The sequence below is a fragment of the Abramis brama genome (genome assembly GCF_963993115.1).
Source record: "Abramis brama genome assembly, chromosome: 2".
In the NCBI taxonomy this organism is placed as follows: Eukaryota; Metazoa; Chordata; class Actinopteri; order Cypriniformes; family Leuciscidae; genus Abramis; species Abramis brama.
In genome coordinates this window covers 48,753,683-48,780,713 of record NC_139964.1, presented here as the reverse complement: position 1 = coordinate 48,780,713, position 27,031 = coordinate 48,753,683, and the positions used below count along the sequence as shown (strand labels likewise).

Here is a 27,031-nt window from a genome sequence, read left to right as displayed (position 1 = left end):
ACACTTTGAGGAATTGTACAACAATTAATTAGAAATTCTAATGGAGGGCATTTAATTATATTACCACTCACAATAGATATTTTTCTCCAAAGCAGCTTTACAGACGACAGTCCCTTAATATCTCCTGTGAATTTGCCAAAGGTAAAATTAAGAAAAAAAGAGCAGAAGTAAAAGAACAAAGATTGCATGTTTGCACACTGAAATCTGGAGAATGTTATCTTTTAGCCTTTTCATTCATCTCAATGACCCTTCAAAGACAATTGTGGGCCACTGGGGGAAAATCCTATAACGTGATTAAACATATTCTATTTGTACACTACAATTCAAACATTTGGAATCAGATAATTTTGCGTTTTGGAAAGAAATGTATTGTTCTGTTCAAGGTAGTGTTAAATTCTAAAAGTTAAAATAATGTAAAAATATTTAATTAAAAATAACATCTATTTTTATATTTTAAAAATGTTACCTGTGATGGCAAAGCCCTATTTTCAGCAAGCAGGCCCGTGAGAGAAGTGGGTGACCATGATGCACAACAACAAGACAAGTATATCAAGTCTCTCAAGACCTGTTGCTCAAATGCACGTGCCTGTGACAATGTTTTTATGAATGTGTCCCATTTCCTCACTAAATAGGCTGTCGGTCTGTCATAGGCCTGGGACAATGTTCCTTGCTCTACTGAACATTTGAAAAACAGCGTTCATTTTGAATAGAAGTATAAGTTAACTTTATACATTTCTTTATTGTGATTTCTCATCAATTTAATTGAAATGATTTCAGCCCTTAGTTACAGATGTTACTTGAAAATTAAAACACACTGGATAACCCTTCCCCACTAGATCATTAATTTATGTGTTTATTATTTATTGTTAATGTGCATTTAAACATTTATCCCGCACATTTTATTTATTCATTTCATTTTTTTGTCCAAAATATATTTGGTACTCTTATGAATCACTGTGGGGTGGGGTGGGGTGGGGGGAGGGGACAGTGTTCTCAGACACAGGTTAGGCTATATGGGTTATATCCAGTGGTGTAGTCTAGTTTTTTATAGTGAGTATACTGTAATATACTGTAATAAAAAATGGTGTTATTGTTTTGGCAAGTTTAGGCTACTCTTTAAATTAAAACATGTATGAAAACTTGTGTGATATTCCCTTAAAATAACGTTTTAATAGATTTTATTATTATTATTATTATTATTTTAAAATTCATTTTTACTTCTTTTTAATTTCTTTGAGTTAGACCGAACTTTTATTTTGGTGGGTTGTAGACATTTGAGTTTCTGTGTGTTTTAATAAAGTATTATTATTATTAGGCCTACTTGAAGTATACTCTACTGTGCAATAGTAATATATTTCTGTTATAATTTCTTCAAGTTATACCGAACTTTTATTTTGACAGGTTGTCGTAAAGACATTACAGTTTCTATGTGTTTGTATATGAAACGAATGAATGACTTTTATCAAATGAAATGGTGAAATTCTCGTGAAGTGACTCTCATAGCAGCTCTGCGATGAAGTGCACATGTAGTAGCTCATGTCTCAATACAGTGAAACGCTGAAAACACCACGAGCGTGATCACGCGTGCTTCAGTGTGTGTGTGTGTGTGTGTAGTGGAGCACACATTGAGCGCTCATTCATTCCCAGAGACGCGTAGAACAATTGCAGTCTCTTTTAACTTTAATATTCACAGACACTAGTCCATATCGAGATTTGATTCATTGTACAGCCCTACTTTTGATTTATTCATTCAAAAATAGCCAAATTCGGTGACGTTCTGCTTAGCAAGCTCCATTTGTGACTGGATTCCGCGATTCGGTGTCGCTTCGCAAACACAGACGGGGTGAATTTATGAATGAAAGTGAAAGTTCTGACACAAAACGAAGTTGTTACGCATCCTCACGATTTTTTAAGTGGGTATACGGAAATCCTTGGCCTTTTCTAGTGGGTATACGGCGTATACCTGCGTATCACGTAGACTACACCACTGGTTATATCATCTCTCATCATCTCAGTCTCCACCCTTGCACTCCACCGCAGCGCCGCCCCACGCCCATAGACATCGAAAAAACGGGACGAGGGCTGAACGGGGCTGAAAGTGTGAAAATAGGCGGGGCTTAGTGCGAGGAAGTCATTTCTAACTGGACAAGGACCAATTTGTCCAAAAATAAAATATATATTTTTTAACTCTTAATCATATCTTTAAACTAAATGGCTATTAAAGTTTGTCAGGAATATTCTTAATTAGGGGAAATTATTGTCCAGACAAATGTTGGAGTAACGCATTGTCAGTGATGTCACGTGGCATATGTTACTTTACACTCCGCAGTAGATGCTGGACCAATCCTAGTCGTTCTCGATTACTTTTATTTAATCAATTTATTGAGATTACTAACAGATATTTCCATTTGTTCCTCGGGTAACAGTCATTGGAATGTATAAATTTAAATGATTATACATTGTAGTGTATAAATACATCCAATAAAACAAACAGCGTCTTGGGATTTGAATGGACCTCAATGGCGCGTCAGTCTGTCTGAGCGCCTAAGCGCCTCTTTAGGAGGACATGGTTGTGTCACACAGTGAACAGTGACAGATGCCCGCTGATGCTCACACCTCACCTCAAACACTGCGGCATCGATGGACCGCTCATCCTATAATCTCTCTCTCTCTCTTTCTCTCTCTCTCTCTCTCTCTCTCTCTCTGACACATTTCTGCGAGAGAGTGTTTAAGACGCGGATCTAGTGGTCGTGGGTAATACACTACTCTTCATACTGCATGACCATCACAAAGGTAAGAAAACTCACATTTGCACTTAGCTGTAGTTTTCTCTAGATTTTGTGTAGCCTAAATGTTCTAGGCAGTGTCATTTTTTGTTTGACGGTAATAGTTAGAGTGAATTTAGGAGTGCTTAGAATACCAAAATGATTTTGGTCAATATTATTACAACATTATTCTCCACTTGATTATTCTATCAACTGTATATAACTGTATAACGCTTTTTATATATTTTACAATGTTTTCTTGTAACCTTTATCTTTATGTTCATTTTGAGAACACTTTAGTTAAAACAATTTCTTAGCTAACTATACAGTAATACGTTTACAGTAGCCTATTTATTAATCTTTGCTAACGTTAGTTAATAAAATACAACTGTTCGTTGTTAGTTCATGCTAGCTCAGGTCCATTAAATAATATTAACAAAATAAACTTTTGATTTTAATAATATGCCTATTAGCAAATGTTGAACTGAACATTAATTGATAAATGATAAATCAAGATTAATAAATGCTTCAGAATTAGTTTGATTGTTAGTTAATGTTAATTATCTAATGTCAACAAATTAAACCTTACTGTAGGTTTACCTTTATTTTATTGTGTTTATTATGTGTTTAGACTTTTCCACTATCCTTTCTCTTCTAGAGCTGAAGCTGAACTCACACTTTACATGTGATGTATTTGTAGCCTATATTGGAATTGCTTTCAATGCACATGAAAAAATGTTCACCAAAAATGAAAATTTAGTCAACATTTACTCACCCTCTTGTCGTTCCAAACCTGTATGACTTCTGCAGAACTCAAAAGAAGATATTTTGAAGAATGTCGGTAACCAAATAGTTTTGATGACCATTGGCTTCCATTGTATGCACAAATTTGTAACATTTTTAATGATAAACAATGACAGAATTTTCAATTTTGGGTGAACTAAGTGTGCCATTTGTATCAGAACCACAACCACAGTTTTGACATCCAAATTGTACTTTTCTTCAAAGAAAATATTTTTTCAAAATATTAATATAAAAAACAAGTCTTATAAAACACTTCTGTCAGACAACCAATGTCTAGTTTGAATTGTCTTTCACGTGTTTCATGTAAATGGAGGAAATGGCATGGCTGGAGTGCTGAGTGAGACTCAGGGGAGGCCAGGTAAAGAAAGACAGTTCATGAGAGTTGCCAGGTGTCAAAGTCCTGAGGGTGAGACATGTCAAAGGGAGGTGTGGTCGTGTTCAGACATGCCTCTGAGCCATGAGTGCTGCTGCATTCTGGGTCTTTACCTGGACACAGATTCACTCTGGCTCTACTATCCATGATTTATTCTCACTCCTTCATGTCTTTCTTTAATGGTTTTTCATTATATTTCCAACAGTGATAATTCACAGCATAGACTGAAAAGCTAGATTTCTTGATGGCTGATATTAAGCTGGTTGACAATAAACACTGAAGCAAACTATTTACTAGTATTAGTAGGCTATAGGGTAAGAAGAACAGTGCCAGTAAGAAGAATTGTCTCTCTCTCACATGGAATGGGTGCTGCATTGATGATGTATTTTTGTAGGCAAACCTGAAGTTAGAATCACCCTGGTTCCCTTAACAAAAACCCAGTAGGATTTTTCCACTGCCTTTTGGATTTTTGCAGTTATTTATTTAGTTATTATCATGATAATCTTCATAACTGAACGCTATTCAAATTTGAAGTCTATACAATTGGCAGAAGTGAAATCTAAATGGCTATAAACGAACTACACCACTCTTTTAGGCTTTATTTAAAAAAACATTTCCCTGAAAGTTGAAGTTAGAATAGTTTGCAAGAGCGCCATTATATACACAGAGGCTGTGAAATTGGACTAGTGAGTAGATGAGTTTACCTGTTTAATGTCCCAGATAACTTCCGTAGACCCATCTAGCTTCATGTTAGCAAATGTAATTTTCTAGACAAGTAAAAGCTTTAAAAAATTCACATTTCACAAAATTCCCTGCAGAATTGATGAACTAAACACAATTGTTGAAACAGCGAAACTGATCTTTTCTTTCATATTGTGATGTACATCTGAGTGTAATGGATTATCAAAAAACAAAAAATAAAGTAGGGTTTGGGACTAAATGAGCAGACTAAATGATTGCTGAAGTCCAGCATACGTCACCAGAGAGAAATCATAATGTTGTTGTTTTTTTCCATCCAGTCATGATATATTTTGATAAAAAATAACAAGGTCAAAAAATGTGAAACATATACATAGATGAATCATTCACAATAAGATCGATAAACATGCATTTAGATTTAAATCACGATTTCATGCCGACTTTAAGACTATTTTAAGTTAATTTTACTTTTAACACACACCAAATACGAATATTTGGTGAGAACAAGGTTTTGAATAAAAACAATTAATTTTCTTTTGAAAATGGGTTTCAAAGTGTACGTTGTTAAAATCGATACCGTTATCATCTTCGTTTAAACTACAAAAACATGAGTTTGTGAAAACGGTGAACTCTGCTGATATACCACATTAGCTCTGTCTTGACCTGACAGGGAATCCTCAGGGACTATCATTCTTTTTTTCCTTGCTTTTGGTAAAATTAGAAGCTTTCTGATGGAAATGCACACCCATCTATTGATTTAGTTTTTTTTAGAATGGCTGTTCATCACACAGTTGTCGAATTGTTGAGAAAAGAAACAAGGCAACATATGTGCATCAGTAATTGAACACTCTGAACAATTGAAATACAGTAATACTACTTTCTCTATATAATTTGAATTGTAATCAGTACGCAGTTCTTGTTGAACAATGTGTTAATAAGCTAAGTAAGTAATCTTTATTTTTCTTTATTTCATTGTTTACACAGTTGAATTATTGGTGATCTTGATAGGATATAATATGCAGTAGTAAAATGTAGACACATGGTCCTCAACCATTAACACACAAACCTCAATGACAGTCAACAAACACCATAAAGAAAAAACAGCAACATAAATCAAGTCAGCATACAGCAAAACAATAATTCAATACTTAAATCATCCTGCAATGCATGCTAGGAGCTTACAAACCCTTAACAAATAAGCAATGTTGCTCAATATGAAACAACTCTTAGGCTATAGTTAGGACTAGATTCAAAACCGTTAGCCTAACATTTTATGTACGATTAAAGTAAATGATGCTGATAAAATGAAAATGCATGCTGGACAATATGTGCAGCAAAACTCTGCCCTGTTTCTTTTATTATTAATATCACACTGCAGTTACTGTACCCACTTTGAAAACCATAAAGGACAGTTTCCAAACATCCTCTCTTCTTAAGTGGCTTATTGAATGGCATGGAATCTTCCTGACTTCACATCCCTCTGTAATGCTCAAGTCAATATACAGTGTGTATGTGCAGCACTTCCCTTCTTTGCATTAGTCGATAAACATATTGATTCAGTTTCAGGTTTCATGAGCTCTTCTAAGTGTCATAGTGTTTGATGAGCAGATGGCTGTATTGTTTGCAATATTAGGCTATAGTTTCCCTAATTTAGGCAGGTGAACAGGTCATGAATGGATCATGATTTATCATAACAAATCTTATGTGGATCCATTATGTAGTGTCCACTGTCTATTGTTTAATATATGGTACCATAATAATATAATACACCCTAATACATCACATAATAATTATAATATTCAGAAATTTCACAGAGTTCAGACTTCTGCAGTTCAGCCATATCCTACTTTAATCATTTGTTTGGGGGAGAAATTACAATTTTGTTATCTTTGACTTGGGTTTAAGAATCAGCAGTTGTAACAAAAATTGCCAGGTACAGGCAAACTGTAAAGTTATTTGAAAGGGACCGTTCCTTTACATTATGCTCTTAGTTTGTTTGAATTAGTCTGCTAACAGAGGAGAGCCACGTGGCACATTCACTCTCCACCCATATTGCAAGTGTCATTATAGAGTGAGATTTACTTTGTAAGCCTCGAGACTTGCATTTGATGCACAGTTTTGATTTAACAAGCAACTGCAATTCACGTTGTGTAAGCCGAATAAATCACCCTAGACTATTTTGTTTCTCTGGGGGCTGGAGATGTTTTTATCCATAGATTTCTCTATCAAAACCAGCTTGGTGAGCCTCACTAGCTAGTTTTTTTCTGTTAAGAGGGAAATTCAAATGCAAGCTTTGAAATTCAAATTGAACATTCCCACTTTTATGGAAAAAAAGAGCTGGTAAAAATGAGCCATGTCCTTCAGATTTAGTATATTGCCCATGCATTTTCATTTTTCCTTAACACATTGATTGACAAACTGCTGCTCACCTTAATGATTTCACCAAATCACCCAATGATTTAACAAATCCACCTACTAGTGCTAAATAGAGATTGAGTATTTGCTAAGCAAACCGTATGGAGGCAGAGTGTATGGGGTGGACATATGCAAAACATATACAAATTTGTTCTTACCTGGAAATTTTGTTTTGTTTGTCTCAATTTAGTTGTTTTCTTTATCTTAACTTAATACTTAGCTCAAAGGCAATTTTGGTTGCAACCATATAGGCTCATTGGAAAAAATGCTTCTAGTCTACCTACATTTTTCCAAAACTTAAAAAACGTACCTAAACATACAATTCGCTGCAGTTTCCAGCTGAAAGGATCTCTAAAAAAAAATTATTCCTTTTCAAACAAATTATGATAACAGGAAGATTACCAATTAATGAAGACTTAATTTTGCACGGTTCCTTGCACAATACCTTGACCTCAAAACAACAATACCATAGTGCATGATTTTTTTATTCGAATAGATTTGACATTTGCATCACATAATCTTGCATGGTAGCTCACCTGGAACAGCGTTTCACTTGCAAAACAGAGAGCCATAAATGACATCGTTGCTTCAGCAACTGCAATTTTATGTTTCATAAATGTTTTATTTTTCCAATGAGCCTGGGTTGGTTTATGTAGCATCTTAATCTTAATACATTCATAAGCATTCACGATTGCTAGTAAAAAAAAAAAAAAAGTCTAATAAATATTTCATAAATCTTACATTAAATCATATTTCATCTACATTGTATTTAATAATCATAACCTCTAAATGTTATTATTACATTTGTACTGCTGAGAAAAAGAAATTAAACGTTTTTTAATGCAGCTCATTTTTGGATTTTAGGGTTTCAGTTATCAAACACTGTTAATAACTAACAAATACTGATCTTGTGTTGGTGCAATAAAGATGTTGATTTATTCAGGACACACTCTCGTGTCCTTATTCCAGATCAAACCTCACTCAAATACCTCCTTTGCAAGAGTGAAGAGTAAAGACAGGACCCTCTTGAAAAGCCCATAGCAGACATGTATCATATCAAAACAGTCTTTATCAACATTTTAAGAATCATTAACATAACAACAGTCAATGACCTGGATACTCCCAGACAATAATAAAGTCAGTGCCTTATCCACACAGTTAGGATTTAGTGAGGTCTTAATGGCCCAGAAACTGAAACCAGGTGTCGTATTGTCAAAATGCAGATCTCCCCATTCAAGATCAAATACCTTTTCGGCACTGAAAGATCTGCACCCGTCGAGCTTTTCCTGTGCTGTAGCTGGTCATCAGCATAATGTCTGTAATCTCTGGACATTAGTCAGCTCTTGAAGATGCATGTCAAGCTGCTCTATAATTGCTTGTATAACAGAGCCTGAACTCATCGCTAATGGTAGTTGTGAACACTTCTTTTTTTGTGTGATCGACATTCGCCTGCAGCAAGTCAGCAAAACGACGCAGTTAGCAGGTTTTTCAACGATTTCTATCATCCTGTGGCACAGGACCTGTGCCTTGTAGGTGTTCAGTTCCACCTCCATCACTGTGCTAACTCACCTTTCAGGTGAAACTTGAACTCATTTGATAGAAGTGATACTGCTCAAACTTCCGTCTGCTCTTTCAGACTAAACCTGACCTGTGGACTGGACTCTGTCCCCGCGCGTGTGTTTACACTCCTCATATTGAGTTGCATCCAGTAACTCTACCACTTTTACAACTCCAGTCCTCATTCTCTGTGTATTTGTTTTACCTTACTTGTTATTTACAAAGCATAAACATATTTCTGCCGTGCCTCTGCTGTACTCATATAACGCGTGATAATGAAATGGGCAATCCTTGTTGTACAATCATGGCAGCTTTTGATTTTGTTTCTGCTCAGTTGAAATGTGTCAGACAGATTCAGACTTAAATACCACAAAGAATGGGTGATATGTCAAATACTCATAATAGCCTATATTCTGCTGGAAATAAATAAATAAACAAAAGCATGCACATACCAAAGAATAGAGAAACTATTTATAGGTCCTTGAGCAAAAATAGAAAGGTAAATGTAGAAAAAAGTGATCACACTACAGCTCCATGGAATAAATAATTGATTAAAATCTCACCAAATTGAGCAAAATTGTGAATATTGCAGTGATTTTAATCCTTCTAGCTGCCTCACTACTGACAAGGATACAAGAGTGTTAAGACAAAGAAGCTTTTCTGATTTAAACTGTCAACAAAATGTTTGATTCATTTTCCTGAATCACTTTCTGTTTCCCTTTTTTCCCTCATTTCAGTTCATAACTCTTAATGTGTATACATTTATGCATCATCACTCAGATGTCCATTTTTCATGTTAAGTAAATGTTTCATTGGAAATGTTGATACATTTAGCTATGTATTAGTAAATTTTGTTATATTGGTGCATGTCAATTAAAATAAATAAATCTGAATTAAAAAAACACTCCTTTCAAAGAAAATACATAATTGTCAATATTTTTTTATTAATTATAAAAGTACTGAGATGTAATTAATTTTGCTTTATCGCCCTAGTGATTAATGTACAGGAAATCAGTGTGAGGAATGTGTCCCGTCTTTCCTTCACACCTCCCCATCCCCTGTGCTTTCTGCTGCGAGGCGCCACCCATTTAGGGAGTGTATGATCGCGCATGATCTCTTACCTGCTTCGCTCACAAACACTGGACGTGCTGCTGGCATTCTGTCCATGTTTACTCAGGCTGCAGGGCAGAAGTTTGACTGTGTTTATGTTGATTTTCTTCCTTCTTTGTCGTCTTCTCTTTTTCTGCGATGCTTTACAAGAGATCTGAAATGGAATTATAACTCCTCTGGTGGCAAACAGGGATAATTTTCTCCACCTTTATTTCTGCACCTTCATCTCTCTTTTCTCTCAGGTCTTCGTGTGCTCAGCACAGACAGGGTGAGTAGCTGAAAATGAAAGGAATTTTGAAACACTTAAAATATGATTTTGCCTTCACTGACCCATATTAGTACATTTCAGTCCAGAGGGGTTTGGAGAGATGAAGGATATTATAATGCAAAATATATATGCATTTATGATATTGATATACTCACTACCGTTATTTATTTGTATTTTAACTCATTTTTGGTTGTAACACTATAATGGTAACACATTAGTTAACATTATTTATTAGTTAATTTTAATTAATAATGAACTGTGCTTCTACAGCATTTATTAATCTTTGTTAATGTTAATTTCAACATTTATTAATACATTATTAAAATCAAGAGTTGTATTTGTTAACATTAGCTAATGCACTGTGAACTAACATGAACAAACAATGAACAGCTTTATTTTTATTAACTAACGTTAACAAAGGTTAACAAATACAGTAACAAATGTATTGCTCATGGTTAGTTCATGTTAGTTTATACATTAACTAATGTTAACAAATGAACCTTATTGTAAAGTGTTACCGATATAATTGACTAAAAGACACCCAAAGTCTCTTTTTCTCACTAAATGTGTCAGTTAGCTGCACACGAAAGAAAAAGAAAGAATATTTTTAGAAAGAATACTTAAATGCCACGTTCCTTCTGTCTGGATGACATCTACATTTAATGTTTTAGTTATTTTTATTAATTGTGCTTTAAATGTATAGCCATGCTTTTTATATCTGTTACCTACCACCACACCCACATGGCTAATCCATCATTCAGTTAATCATTACACCAGCCTTTGAAAGCTGAACAACTCAAACATATACAAATCCTGCCACAGAAGGATTTGCTCATATATTTAACAATGTTGCAATACTTTATGTTCTCAACTTGATTTCAGTATATTTTTGTATGGTTGTGTTTATATTGAGAGTACAATTCAGTGGATTCATTTTCGAGGCTGTCTCTAATAACCAATACTTATGATGCAACTATTTTTCCCCCTTGGCCTGTATTGCCCAAATAAACCTTTTCTCCAGGATGTATTACATTTAAAGGGAAGCTTCATATGTTAATCTCAGGTGTGTGTGAAAATATGTGCGCTTGTTTTGGCGTACAATAGTTAATTGTGAAATCACCTGTACATTTTTAGTTAATTGTAGTTGCAGTTCTAGTCAGGCAGACTCACAATAGTCAGCCATCACACAAATCAGATATGTAAATCCAGTTCTTGAAACAGCAGAATTTATTCTGAATAGAGTGCAGTTTTATCCTGCTTTTCTATCTAGTATGGGAGAACTGTATCCTTCATCAGCAAAACCTGTCATATTGTTTTCAAAATGAATTAATCTACACAGTCATCTGGGTTGTTTTGTTTGTGAAATTGTTTCTGTCGGAAGAACTTGTCTAGTGGGGTTTTTCTTCATTGTTTCCTGGAGAGGTGGATGATAACTAGGCCCACATGGAAATCTTTATAAGTAGCTGAGAGTATTATCAACATTTTCTAGAAAATAAAATAATCAAACAGGGACAGATATGTATATTTTTTTGAATGTTCTGTAAAAATCTGTGCAGCTCTCTGTGCAAGTCTAATAATGGATTAATCTGTCAATTATTTCTTTGATTAATTATATATATATATATTTAAATTATACTTACACTTATACTTATACTTACTTAGTTCAAAAGTTTGGGGTCAGTAACATTTTTGTTTCAAATAAATTCTGTTGTTTTTGTTCATCAAAGAATCATGGGGGGAAAAAGTATGACGGTTTCCACCAAAATATTAAGCAGGACAAAATAATAAGAAATGTTACCTGCCAAAATAACAAATTAAAATAAATTAACTTTTTGCCATCATAATGGTGAAGTGCAGCATCTATCAGCAGGGTCTAATTGGGTGATGCTAACCAGCCTATTCCCGATTTACCGATTAGAATATCGCAGTTAAATATATATTATGAACTGATGAGAAATGCGCCCAAGCACATTAAACAGCATCAAAGTGCCTGACACAGGATCTTAACCATTGAAAACTGACATTATTTTTTTGTCAAAGTTCTTAAATGCTTTGGACAACTTGGCTCATATACTTTTTTCTGTTGCCCTTTAGCCTCTATAATTTTTCTCAAATGCTCTGTTTTCCCAAGAAAGTGGATTTTCCCCCTTCTGTACAGTGATGCCAGTGATTGAAATAACTAATCGAAATGGGTATTATTTCAGTTATCAGTCTTCAGTTGTTTCAGCCCTGCTAACTTTTATGTTTGTGTTCTGTTAGTGACAGATATCATAGTATTATATGTAGATTCATGAGCTGTTCTTACTCCTCTGTTATGCATTTATGGTTCTAATTTTCATTAAATATTAAACTTACACAGAAAATTTGCCCTTTCTGAACTTTCAGCCTTCATGGGAGCCTCTTCTATATGTTTTTAAGGTTAAAAATTATAATTGTTTTTTCTCTCTCTCCCTGTTTATGTCTTTTCCAAACCTTGACATTGGCAGTAATGTAAAATTTTTATCCCGGTTATTTCACAAATTCTTCTGTTTCACTCTAGATGACATGGCGTCCTCAGTACCGTAGTTCCAAGTATCGCCACGTGTTTGGGAAGCCGGCCACAAAAGAGAATTGCTATGATGGCGTCCCCATCACCCGGAGTGTTCACGACAACCACCTCTGTGCCGCCAACCCTCGCTTTATCGCAGTCATCACCGAATGTGCGGGGGGCGGATCATTCCTGGTGCTGTCCATCCATCATGTGAGTGAAACATGCTCATATCTGTGACTAGCACACTTAATACTCTTTAAACTAGTGTAACATTCTTTTAAGCAGAACCGGGCAAGTTACAGAAGTTGGTGTCTTCACTCTTTCTTCAAGACAACCAAAGACCTTTTTTACATATTTATTTGCTTCTGATATTTTACATTCTGTCTCTCTTTACACACACACATACACACACACACACACACACACACACACACACACACACACATACACACACACACACACACACACACAAACACACACACACACACACAAACACACACACACACACTAACCCTAATTACAACCTTCACAGAAAACTTTCTGCATTACATTTTCAAAAAACATCACTTTTTACCAAAACATTTCCCCAAAAGAACAAGGATTTCCGATAGTGCCATCTTTGTGGGGACATTTTGTCCCCATAGCGTACCAAGACCACACACACACACTCATGCATGCTTACCTGTTCTGACACACTTTAGACTTCTGTTATTTTATTGGTCTGTTGACTGTCTCATGTTTAGTCAGGAATTATATCATGTCTCAGGAATGGCACAGGTTACATGAAAGCCTGGAGGCATCTTTCTGTATTGTCAGTCCCCCTCCAACACCCCCCCCCCCCCCCCCCCCCCCTCCCCCCCTCCCCCCCTCCCCCCCTCCCACAGCACCATAGGTTGACAAAAAGTAGTATTCATTTAATTTTAATTTAAGTATACAATAAAATGTGCTTTAGTAGGAAACAACATATAAAATGGTATGATCGCACATTTCAAGTTAATGCAGGTTTGAACATTTCAACATTTTAGCGTCTGTGCCCAGATGAATCAGTTTAGATATGAATAGTGATAAAGTCAAGTTTCGTCACTCGTTAGCTGAGTCATTTGCATTACGTACTTGTTTTTTGACTACTGAAGGATTTTCTCTTTGTTGAGACTTGTATCTTTTGGAACACATTTCTGTGCTATGATTCTTGGTAACAACTTTGTTGTACTACGCTGGAAACAAATCCTATTCAAGTATAGGTATCTTGTTTTCAGGTAAAATATCTAAATATCCATAAAAATGGAATTGAAAAGCAACATTGCATATATAGACTTGTTTTTGGAGAATGTTGAATGTATAATTGAATATAAGTACTCACTTCAGTTGTTTTAACACAAATTTAGTGAGACGTATCCTTAAAACAAGCTAAACAAGCTAAAATATATTTGTTGTATTCAAGATACACTATATAAGTTTGGGGTCAGAGAGAAGTCTCTCCAGGCTGCATTTATTTGGTTAAAAATACAGTAAAAATAGTAATATTGTGAAATATTATTACAATTTAAAACCATTTTCTATTTTAATATATTTTAAAGTGTAATTTATTTCTGTGATGGTAAAGTTGAATTTTCAGCATTACTACTCCAGTCTTCTAGCCTGGAAATCCAGACCTAAATCTGAAAGATTAATGGTCTGGCGTCGACTAATGAAAATCGCCCAGCTCGAGGGGCGGCACCAAGCATGCAATTTGGAAAATCTCACTGAACGCAATTGGATAACACTACGACCAATCACAACAATAAACCCCATACGCTACCAGCGGAGCTAACTGGTAGATTATACTCTTACCGTATCCGGTTGGCAAAACAGCAAAAACGTCCTTCTTGCAAAGGAACGATTCGAGCGGCGTCTTCTGTTCCTGTTTTAAATAAAAAGCCAAGTCTAACTCATTCATTATAGTAGCCAAAGCCGTTTCAAACAACTGGTATTCATCCATAGCCATCTTGCAATGTTTACTAATGACTTCGACGTCACAGCACTGTCGTCATCTGTTTAGCTCGCCTCTGGCCCGCCTATATCAGATAACCCGATGTGATTGGTGCAGCTCAGATCGAGGGGCATATGTAATGAGCATCATTACTCGACACCAGAGTAACTCGCTGAGCAAATTCAACTGCTCTCGCGAGAACTCTGGATTACCAGGGTACCAGTCATCAGTGTCACATGATCCTTCAGAAATAATTGTAATATGTTAAAGGCACACTGTGAAGGAATTGTGTTTTTGTCAAACAGCGACCCCTAGAGTCGCTATGGAATACTTGCACTGTCGTAAATACCCCTCCACCCCCCCACCTCCCACCCTGTACACCGGTACCTGCATCGGGCATGGAATAGGCACAGATAGACTCCGAAGACATGATTATTGCAATTTATCATAATAGTTTGCAAATTGTACTTGTTTACACTATTTACAACCTCTGCGTTAGGCTTATTTATGTCCTGATAATTATGTGAGATATTAAAAACTGTTCTCATGATAATCGCAAGAATCAACGTCAACAGCGTCGTCTGATATCCCTCAGGACTACGTGATAAATACACCTCACAACACCTGAGTTCAGCTGGCAAACTAGTTCGTGAGGCAAGCTAGGCAATAAAACATAACGCAAAAAACACGTAAGAGAAACAAGTGTTTTTTTAGCAAGTCTGTTAACAGCTCTGATAATCGAAAGCTAGCTAGACATATGTGGAAATTATTGGACTGGTCTAATTATCAGCAATAAATGAATGAACAGCATATAAAAAAAACATACTACAAGCAAGCGCAACAACATACAACATAGAATGCAAACAAGTTTACAAATAAGAGATTTATTTACTGGCCACTTCATGCGTTTTCTCAGATCGGATTTCTGATTTATCAAAACAATTCCATTTACACCTGGTCACATAAATGTGTTTTTACACCTGGTCTTTTCACGTTTGGATAGCTATCCCATCTGAGAAAACGCATGAAGTGGCCAGGTGTAAACAGCCCCCATGACAAAAACATACGCACGAAAGCCGAAAACAAACGCTGGTTGGCCTCTCACGTCCAAATTTGACGAAGTGGTGGGGGAAGTGACGTATGCCGTAAAGCAGTCGAATTTTGTAGTTCTTTTTGTGCTCTGGTTACTACCCGAACCCCGAAGTTACATAGTGCCAGTAAAAGCGATACAGACCCCGTCAGGCTATGGCAGACGTGTCATTCAACCTATTGTAAGTCGATGTACCATCACAAGGGTCTTGGAAATATATTATGAAGGTTGAAAAGTTTCACAGTGTGCCTTTAAGTAGTTGGTGGTCAAGAAACATTTCTCATTATTATGAATGTTTGAATGAAAGTACTGCTTAGTGTCACGTAGTGGCTGTAATGAAGTGCAAACAAAAACAGTCCACTTTAATCCACAAACTAAAACTCAGGACATCGCTGGAGTATAATGAACACAACCACGTTTAACTTCTTAGACGATACCAGACAAGGAAATGAAGGAAACACAGGGCATAAATACAGAAGGGTAATCAAACTGAACAGAAACGGGACTAATTAGCATTCAAGGAAATTAACTAGGAACTCAGACAGGCAAAACAGGAACAGAACATAGTGAATCGAAACCAAAACTGAACATACATGTTACACCTAGTATAATTGTGGAAATAGTGATAGATTGTTCAGGATTCTTTGACAAATTAAAAGATCAAAAGAACAGCTTATATATGAAATACAACATTAACATTGTCTTTACAATTAACATTATCATTTTTGGATCAATTTAATGTCACCTTGCTGATTAAAAGTATTAATTTCTTTGTAAAAAATCTTACGGACCCCAATCTTTTGAACAGTAGTGTACATCCGTCCTTCGGATGAGACGTTAAACCGAGGTCCTGACTCTCTGTGGTCATTTAAAATCCCAGGATGTCCTTCGAAAAAGAGTAGGGGTATAACCCTGGCATCTTGGCCAAATTTGCCCATTGGCCCCTGTCCATCATGGCCTCCTAATCATCCCCATATAAACAGATTGGCTTCATCTCTCTGTCTCCTCTCCACCAGTAAGCTGGTGTGTGGTGGGCGTTCTGGCGCAATATGGCTGCTGTCGCATCATCCAGGTGGATGCTGCACATTGGTGGTGGTTGAGGAGATTCCCCCTTCCATGTAAAGCTCTTTGAGTACCCAGAAAGCACTATATAAATGTAACAAATTATTATTATTATTATTACATAACAGGTCCATGCAAAACATCCCAAAAACAATGGTTGTGTATTTATGTGTATATGAATAAATAACGGTGTATCTTTGTGCCTTCTCAGACTGGCAAGGTTGACCCTCATCATCCAAAGGTTTCTGGTCATAGAGGCAATGTACTTGACATCAAATGGAATCCCTTTGATGACTTCTGCATAGCATCTTGTTCAGAGGACGCCACAGTAAGTGTGAATCACCTCAGATTCAGACTGGTGCATGTTCACGTTTTACTCACGAAAACGGATCTCGTGTTCACATTTTTACAGCTTATCATGTGTGCACATGTTTGTTGTTCAGGTAAAGATTTGGGATATTCCTGAACATGGTGTTCTGAAGAACATCACAGTGCCTTGGAAGGAGCTGCAGGGTCATTCACGACGAGTCGGCCTGATCGAGTGGCATCCAACTGCCAACAACATCATTTTCAGTACCGGCTATGACTACCAGGTAATTCAGCTATACATACAGTTTGTCATGGAATGAAGAGAGACGAGATTTCAGTGAATTTTCCTCTCAGGAAGAGATTTAAAATATTCACAGTGATAGGAAGCTCTTAGCACACATCATCACACGTGTTTCCACATTTGTTGCTTGCAAGCAGTTTCCCAATCTTTTCATCTTAAACACTTCCCTTCCAGTTCCAAGGCCAAAATAATTGTATTCTTTGAATGTGTGAATGAAATAAATACAATATTTTAATTATTTTTGTGGATAAACTAGTGTAGTTATTTACTTATGTTTTAAAAAGGAAGGAAAAGAAAAAGGTCATTTAAAATATCTTTCCATAAGTGCAACTCTCCAACAGAGCAGATGATAAAGCATAAATACATAACTAAAACATAAACCAAACAAAAACAGGGATATAACATTATATTTTGGGGTAAAAGTTGCAATATTTGGAATATCAGGGTCTTATATTATTGTATGAATTAAACTAAGTGTTATAATAGTAAGCCAGCAGCTGAGGTTTTGGTATATATAATTTATAACCTGAAAGAGACCCAAAAGTCTGCAGTGACCTTGATAACATTGGAAGAGAGGCTTAGGGATCTCCTAAATAAATAATTATACAGCTATTAGATGGACAAGCAGCGTTCCAAAAATGATGATATATAGTGTAGAAGCAGTGACTCTTATTTAAACAAAAAAAAGATCTGATTTAGTTCAATTCAATTCAATCTCCCAGTTTTGCTTGTGGCTTATTTTATAAGCATGTAATTACAGTTAAAAAATTGTAGTCAAATCCAAACTTTCTAAGAACTTTGAAAAAAAATAGCCCCAATTTTTCTGCATAAAAAGCCTAAACTCAGCAATTAAATTCAACATAACTGTATTAGCATATGAATGTGCCTCATAATATGTAATGTACGCATCACATCTTTCACAGTCAGATATTGATGCCCCTTTTACAGCCCCCTGTTAAAAGTATAATGAAATAAAAATCAGAATAACCAAAAAGGTTGCCAAACCCTGGTGTAGACAAATATTGAAAATGTTAATTGATTCCATTTTGAGCTTCTAAAAACCTGAAGCTGCCTTTGAAGTCTTTGTGTCTGTATTGTTTTTATTCCTCATTACATTTATTGAATGCTCATAGCCAGCCTGATACAGTGTTTCTGATTATGATTTCCTGTCTAAGTACAATTGAATACAATTGAAATGTGTCATGTTGTTACAGTTATGGTACACTAACAAACGTTTCAAAAGTCGGTATAATTTGTAATGTTTTTGAAAAGAAGTTTCTTATGTTCACAGAGACTGCATTAATTTATATTGTGAAAAATGATTACAGTTTAAAATATAATATACTCCTGTGATCGATAAGCTAAATTTCAGAATCATTACTCCAGTCTTCAGTGTCACATGATCATTCAGAAATCCTTCTAATATGCTGATTTGGTGCTCAAAAAAACAATTTCTTATTATTATCAATATTGAAAAGAGTTGTGCTGCTTAAATTTTTTGTGGAAACCATGATGCGTGTTTTTTTAAAGGATTCTTTGATGAATAGAAAGTTCAAAAGAACAGCATTTATTTGAAGTAGAAATATTTTACGTCTAACAATGTAAAAGTATTTTCTGTCACTTTTGATCAATTAAATGCATCCTTGATGAATACAATAAAAAAAAAAATCATACTGACTTTTGAATGGTAGTGTATTAAATGTCAGTAGGTGCAACTTAATTTACTTTAAGTGTTTATTTGTGTGTTCATGTGTAGGTTTTGATGTGGAGGCTGGACGTTCCTGAACAGGTGATCAAGAACCCTGTGCGGTCCATCAGTGTGCATTCAGATGTGGTTCTGTCCATGTCCTTCAACACAGATGGCAGCAGACTCGCCACCTCTTGCAAAGATAAGAAGATCCGAGTGATTGACCCGCGTACTGGCACCCTTTTACAGGTGTGTGTGGCCAGACAGCATACAGTATGTGGACTTGCACAGAAATGCACTTCTCCTTGTCTGCCCCTCTGACACCACACATCCAAAACTAGCACCTTTAAAAAACCAATGCAGCCTGGTTGATCTGTTACCCAGAGGTCAGCATCAGCCCAGAGTCTTACATTCATACTGTCATGTCTCCTCAATTCACGCTTCATTTCATTTTACAGGACATGGTTGATTGAATTTTGTGATGATTGAAATGTGTTAAAGTTTTGTTAAGGTTGTTTATTTTTTTCAGTATATTTTTTGAAAAAGAAAGAGAAAGGAAATGTGCATTTATTTTGAAATGTCATGTGTAATGTGTGATTTTAGGAGACTAACTGCAAGTTACACAGAGCCAGTAAAGTGCTATTTCTTGGAAACCTGAAAATGCTTCTCTCTACGGGCAATTCACGCTGGAACCATCGTCAGATTGCACTTTGGGATCAGGTAAGGCCTGCTAAAAATAGACTCCTTAATTATTCCCATTTTCATATTTGTATAAAAACACACAGCATGCCTTCTTTTTATGGATTTTCATTTGTTTATTGAAAGAAATCCTTGATCAGAGCAATTATGGCTACAATGTTACCTGTAAAATCAAATACAAAAGTAGCTTAAAATAATGCACAAGATATCATTACACAAAAATGCTCTTCTAAATTGCATTTGATTATAAAAAAATATATACTTTCTGCTGTTTACTGTCACAGTAAGTTTTCACGTAATCACTGTTCATGTTCAGTCTTTGGTGCTATTTTTGTTTTAGTTTATTTTCATTAAAAGAGTTTCCTATTAACTACACACATACAAGGCCTAGAATGGAATATAATGAAATATATCAAATTTTAGGTAACAGCTAAAAATATATATCCAGCAGCAATTAATGGGCCAAGCAAACCAATGCTAATGCAGTTGAACAGAATTGTTTTGCCATACATAGGCAGTGTTTTTTATTACCAAAAAAACATCTGAAATTATAATCAAATGATTTACTGATAACTGATAACTATTAAGTCCTATAAATCATAGCACAACTAATTATTTGTTGTTTTTTTTAATTACGTTCTAAAACAAAATAACAAATGTGACACCCAATAGTACACTGATAGAGATAAACTGAAATATTTATATAAACAATCTATATTCACAAAAATAGATGCAAGACAAGTTTGAAAAAGTAAATTTTCAACAAAATTCTAAATGGCAGAAGATTTAACTGAGACCCATGGGTGCAATAAACTGAGCATAAAGAAAGTCTCTTATGCTCACCAAGGCTGCATTTATTTGTTCAAAAATACAGTAAAATCATAAATGTTATAAAATATTATTACAATTTAAAATCGTTTTTTCAGGTTCTTCGTTGAATAGAACAGGTCAAAAGAACAGCATTTATTTGAAAAATATTTTCTTTGTAACGATGTACAACGTTTTACTGTCATGTTTGATCAATTTAGGCCTTTTTTAACTGTTAGTGGCACTAGAGTATTTGAGATTAACTTTTCATTCCAAAAACAGAGGAATATTCACTAATTCACATTTTAAATATCTGGGGCATTTTTCCTCACTTCAGGTGTTGTTTTTAATGGGTTAAATCTGACTCTGGTTGGAATGGACCTACTAGCTCCAGTTTGACAGGTCCATCCTCAACAGTCCATGACTCACTTTAGATTTCCCCCTAGTGTCACAATCATGCTATCACAATCATTACAATGCTTTTCTGTCTACTTTCCTATGGGATGAGTTAAATATGGATCTAATGCAGATACAGTTCTAATTTTTGTATTTGTACTAACTTTATATGGGTATTTTTGATTCAGGGATTTGGTTTAAAGAAACCAGTACTGTTTAGATTAGATGTGTTGAGTCCTAAACTTACATGTACATGCATGTGTTCTGCAGGAGGACCTCTCTCAGCCGTCTTATTCAGAGGACTTGGACGGCTCCTCCGGTGTCCTCTTCCCTTTTTATGACTCTGACACACACATGCTTTACATAGCTGGAAAAGTGAGTGCATATAACCTGGACTACCAGATTGCCAACTAGTGTTTTAGTGCTGTATTGATGATAAAGGTTATTAATGGATAACACAATCCTCCTTCAATCTTTAGGGTGATGGTAATATCAGATACTATGAAATCAGCCCGGAGAAGCCATATGTGCACTATTTGACTGAATACCGATCTCTTCTACCACAGAAGGGAATGGGTGAGTACTATACATGCAAAGCCTACATGTGCACAAACACAGACTTATGAAAATAATTAATTATAAATCTATTTCCCAATTCCAACTCCATCTCTTGCACAAGTAGTCAAAACAGCAGTAACATAATTTGAATAGTATGGTTTAAAAGCTGGCTCATCCTTGCTACTTAAGAAGTTTTTTGCAATTTATGTCACTAATCAGGTTGGGTAAGTAAATACTTTAAATGCTTTAGGTGTCTGAAAAGCACATAACATAGCACTTGTACATAAATATAGATTGGTTAAAGAATGTTCCGCTTAATCTGTATCACATGGCTACATACTGTAACATGCCTGTCTCGACTGAACAGACTTCATAATTTATGAAAATAAATTAATGTTTAGAGACCCCCCCAAAAGTATGTGAACACTTAAATGTATCAATGTTTTCTAAAGAACTGCATTAGAAAACAAAATATTACATTAAAGAGAAGGCATAAGCACATTTTTGAAGCAAACTATTTCACAAAAAGTGCTTCTTACTCTGAAGAAATTACTGTTCATTCTGATAAGTTTACATCTAAAAGATAATTCTGAGAATAACTCTAGCATCACTTGTTTGCAGATACCACTTGGTTTTCTATTTTATTCTAATACAGTTATTTTAAAAAATAACAACTGTACTTGCAGATAATATAAAAATTATGAAATAAAAAGCCAGTTAATTGTACTTAAAGAGTTCTCTTTCTTGACTATGTTTCTTAACACAATAAAAAATACAAATGCACACGCGCGCGCGTGTGTGTGTTCTAAGTTCGAGTGTGATAAAAGACACTAAGTCTTGAACCACTCAGATTAACACTCAATTTAAAAAAAAAGAAAATTAATTCCCGAAGAGAGCATAAACTATAATACATTTTGCAATTAACAATTAAGTGTCAGATGCAATTAACATGCAATTAAGTGTCAGAAAACATTTCATTTAGTTCACACTTAGAAGTACATGTTTTAAAGTATATTGTTTCTGTTTGAATATTCTTTTCGAAAGCATGCTAAAGTGTAATTCTTTTTCACAAGGGTGATTTTCTACTCAGAACATGTGTTCTCTTTCAGGTGTCATGCCAAAGAGAGGGCTTGATGTGTGTTCCTGTGAAGTCTTCAGATTCTACAAACTAGTGACAATCAAAAGTCTCATAGAACCTCTATCCATGATTGTTCCACGAAGGGTATAATCCTGTTCACACATCCATAAAAATACATGTAACAAAGTAGAGCTACTTCAAGAGATGTGTTTGTGTTCTATTCTGCAGTCAGAGTCCTATCAAGAGGACATTTACCCCATGACAGCTGGGAACAAGCCCGCCATGACAGCAGATGAGTGGATTAGTGGTCTAGACAAAGGTCAGAGAGTCTTTAAAAGTAATTTTCTGTCATAATTTTCTTACCCTCAAACCAACCTTCTTTCTTCCGTGAAACAAAAAAGTAGAAATTTTGTAGAACATCTAAGCTGCTGTTTTCCATTCCATTCCATGTTGATTTTATAGCTTCATAAATGAACCATAAAAGCACCATAAAAAGCATAACAGTGGCTCAACTTCCTAAGTGGCCATTTTAGTCTCTTGAACTTTAAAAGACTAAAATAGCCACTTAGCACGTTTGGCCAGTTTTATGCTGGGAACAAGGGATATTAAAGAGATAGTATATAAGACAGGACACCAAAACTACACTACCATTCAAAAGTGTGGGCTTAGTAAGATTTTTTTAAATGTTTTATGTGTCTCTTATGCTCTCCAAGGCTGCACTAATCAAAAATAGGACAAAAAATACAGTAAAACAGTTATGTTGTGAAATATTATTGCAATTTAAAATAGTTATTTTTCTATTTTAATATATTTTTAAAATGTAGATTTGTCCTGTGATGGCAAAGCTGAATTTTCAGCAGCCATTACTCTGATCCTTAAGCAGTCACATGATTCTTCAGAAATAATTTTAACATGCTGATTAGTATTAGTGTTGAAAACAGTTGTGCTGCTTAATATTTTTGTGGAAACCATGATCAATCAGGATTATTTGATAAATAGAAAGTTCAAAGGAACAGCATTTATTTGAAATATATATTGTTTTGTAACAATGTAAAATGCTACTGTCACTTTTGATCAATTGAATGCATCCTTGCTGAATAAAAGTATTAAACGTTGGATTGGTAGTGCTTGCATTATTGCTACATATGATGTTATAAAAAATGAATTATGAAACAGCAGAGTTTTTTGGGTGATTCAGAGAATAGATCTGAGACTGTGCCTCAATTATACTTGTTTTTTTTTACAGGTCCCTTGATGATGTCTCTGAGGCCTGGAAGTAAACTGGACTCATATGTGGAGGTGGGCTTGAGTAAAGGCCCAACCGACTCGACGGAGACACGCCATTCTCGCAGTCGGCCAGGGCTGTCACAGCTGATTCATGAACGTCTGGATGCCAAAGAGGAGAACGTGCGCAAAGAATCCCACCCTACCTTGCTGCTCCCGTTCACAGATGAAAACAGCAGCTCTACAACCTATGTCAGCAACGGACAACTCGATTCCACGCACTGCTCGCCACCAAAAACAGAGAACGAGGTATGGTACATATAGTACATATATAGTATATGCAGTGACCTATCAGTCACTTTACTAAGGGGCTGCTCACCTCAAAAGTGTTTTCATACTTTCCTCTAATGTGTTTATGTATGTGTTTCTGCATATAGCTCCGACAAATGTTTTATAAGCAGCAAGAAGAGATCCGAAGGTTGAGGGAGCTTCTTAACCAGAAGGATGTGCGGATGAAACAGTTGGAATTGGAGATCAAAAATGTGAAAAACTCATAAGCCACTCTTTGAGAGAAACTGTCAAAAGCCTTGTCTTCTTCACTAACATTCAGATAAGAACTTTCTGCCTCATGAATTATGCTGTAAAGGTGTGGTCACGTTTACCATTGCTCAGCAAAATTTTGCGGGCAAAATCCAGTCATTTCAATTGGAATTTGTGCTAACGGGAGTTTCGTGTGAGGAAGGAAATTTTTGTTTGTGTTCAAGTTGGTCACAGAAAGCTGCTTTTTTTAAAGTGACTGTGTGTGAGTGGGACTTCATGCATAGCTACACTATTGACAATGGAGCTTTTTTGCCCCCGAAATTTCGCTAATGTGACCGCACCTTATGGTAACAGGCTACATTCTCATTACTAGCATCTCTTTATGAAAGTCATTCCTTGTATGCACGTTCTGTGCACATAAATACTGTACAACCTCCATGGTAGTTTTTTTTTTTACACTTTAGCACTATGCAAACATTTTTTTAGATTGTGATCATATAAAGGCTTAAATATGTGTGTTTTGTTTTATAAATTGGGTTATTTGTGAATAACATGAGATTTTTTATTTTCCTGATTCATTTTCTATTGTGTGTATTGAGTGATGTGGCAAGAAAGTTTGATAATGGTAATCCGAATTGTTTTGAACAAAGGGACATACATTTGAAAATGTAAATTCTTAACATGTACATTATAATCTTATGTTTAAGGTTTTTGTGTGTGTGTGTGTGTGAGTGTGTGTGTGTGTGTGTGTGTGTGTGTGTGTTTAAATGCTGTTAAAAGGGTTTACTAAATCCCAGCATGCACTGATGAAGCACTATTGTGGGAACTGGCTGGGGTTCACACAATATCTAAGGAAAGTCTAGTTTAGGTTCAGTAATTTCCTTCAAGCTCATTCTGTAACACGTTTGCTGTGAACTGCCAACATGCATGCAAGTACCATGATATTTTAATGGTTTACCGTGTGTTTCACTTAAAACCAACCAGTTTGTTATGTAAATTAAAAACAGTGACCCATTAGGAGCCCCTGATACAATGCTTAGTTTCACAAATTTGGAAAAGCCATAATTTTTAACAAATATTTTAATAATGTTTTGTTTATATATGGATCTGTACATGCACACATCAGAATATATAATGGAATAAGAGGTTAAAGATGCTATTTTAAGTGTTGTTGCTCAAATATTTCTCCAAATTATTTACTAAATGTTGTCCAAACAGCCTTGATTGCAGTCTCTTCTTTAATCCTAACACAAATAAGTCAGATAATCTGGGTGATCAGGTAAAATAGGCCAAATAAAAGGCTTTCTGAGATACAATAAGGCATTTACTGCAAATAAACATTTGTCACAACTGTTCTTGTAAGCTAAGTTTTCAAGGGCAAACTGATCAGATTCTTAGGATAGTGAGACAAAAATGGTAACATTTTAAGTCAAGTCACCTTAATTTGTATAGCGCTTTTTAATACAGATTGTATCAAAGCAGCTTCACAGTGATAACATGAAAATAATACAACAAAGTTTGTTTCTAGAAGAAAATTGCGTCATCGTCCACCTTAAGTAAGGCAGATCAGTAATATTGTTGAATATTAAATGTCCCCAACTAAGCAAGCCAAAAGCCAAGGCAACAGTGGTGGAGAAAAAAAACCTTGGGAGAAACCAGGCTCAGTCGGGGGGCCAGTTCTCTTCTGGCCAACGAACGAACAGTGTATGATTATGATTCAGGCAGCATTACAGGTCAGAAGTCAGATTGGATCAGAACATTCAGAATATTTATACAGTTCCATCTGGTTGGAAGTCGGAGTCATCACGGCGGCATGGAGACGAGTTTGTTGAGGATTAGTGCCGATGGCTGTCGTGTCGATGAGGCCTTCACAGGTCTGATGAGGCTGGCACTTCAGGGATGCGTTGTGGTCGTGTCTAGGCGCAGGTCCACCATCTGATCTGGAAACGGCCCAGATCCAGATGACTTCAGTAAACCTCGGAATAAACAGAAAGACTAACATTAGCGTAGATGCCATTTTTCTTTTGATGTAACGAGTACATCAGGTGTTATAGAAAGTACCCCTATTCCGGCTGACCTAATCTATGCAGCCTAATAATCATTTAAATGATCTGAATAATAGGAATGTATAATGTTCTAAATGAATGCCAGGTAAAAGTGATGCATTTTTAGTTTAGATTTAAACTGACAGAGTGTGTCTGCTTCCCAGACAATGGTAGGAAGACTGTTCCAAAGTTTTGGTGCTAAATAGGAGAAGGATCTACCGCCTGCAGTTGATTTTGATATTCTAGGTATTATCAACTGGCCAGAATTTTGGAGATTACAGTAGACGTGAAAGACTATAATGTGTTAATAGCTCGCTCAAGTACTGGGGAGCTACACCATTTAGTGCTTTGTAAGTAGTCCACAATATTTTTAAAATTTATACGATGTTTAATAGGGAGCCAATGCAGTGTTGACAGAACGGGGCTAATACGGTCATACTATCTGGTTCTAATGAGAACTCTAGCTGCAGTGTTTTGGACCAACTGGACTTTGTTTATTAAGCGTGCAGGGCAACCACCTAGTAGAGCATTACAATAATCTAGCCTTGAGGTCATGAACTCATGAACTAATTGTTCCGCATTTTTCATTGAAAGCATATGTCGTAATTTAGATATATTTCTAAGATGGAAGAATGCGGTTTTACAGATACTAGAAACGTAGCTTTCAAATGAATGATTGGTATCAAAGAGCACACCGAGGTTCCTAACCGTCGACAAAGGTTTGACAGAGCAGCCATCAATTGTT

At 35.7% G+C, this 27,031-nt stretch overlaps 1 protein-coding gene across 3 annotated transcripts; it reads left to right on the top strand.

Moving 5' to 3' along the window:
• The first annotated feature begins 2,652 nt into the window (after window positions 1–2,652).
• Window positions 2,653–25,556, top strand: coro2aa (coronin 2Aa). Of its 3 annotated transcripts, XM_084107082.1 has the most exons (13): window positions 2,711–2,793; window positions 9,966–9,991; window positions 12,531–12,731; window positions 16,854–16,970; window positions 17,086–17,235; window positions 19,009–19,188; window positions 19,543–19,659; window positions 21,112–21,216; window positions 21,321–21,417; window positions 22,509–22,621; window positions 22,706–22,796; window positions 23,724–24,010; window positions 24,139–25,464. In XM_084107082.1, exons 3-13 carry the CDS (start codon window positions 12,531–12,533, stop codon window positions 24,256–24,258), a joined length of 1,578 nt encoding a protein of 525 aa, XP_083963208.1. In that variant the 5' UTR covers window positions 2,711–2,793; window positions 9,966–9,991; the 3' UTR covers window positions 24,259–25,464. The 3 variants fall into 3 exon arrangements, with proteins under 3 accessions (XP_083963206.1, XP_083963208.1, XP_083963207.1); XM_084107080.1 differs by lacking the exon at window positions 9,966–9,991 and having other exon boundaries at window positions 2,653–2,793; XM_084107081.1 differs by lacking the exon at window positions 2,711–2,793 and having other exon boundaries at window positions 9,733–9,991; window positions 24,139–25,556.
• The last annotated feature ends 1,475 nt before the right edge of the window (window positions 25,557–27,031 follow it).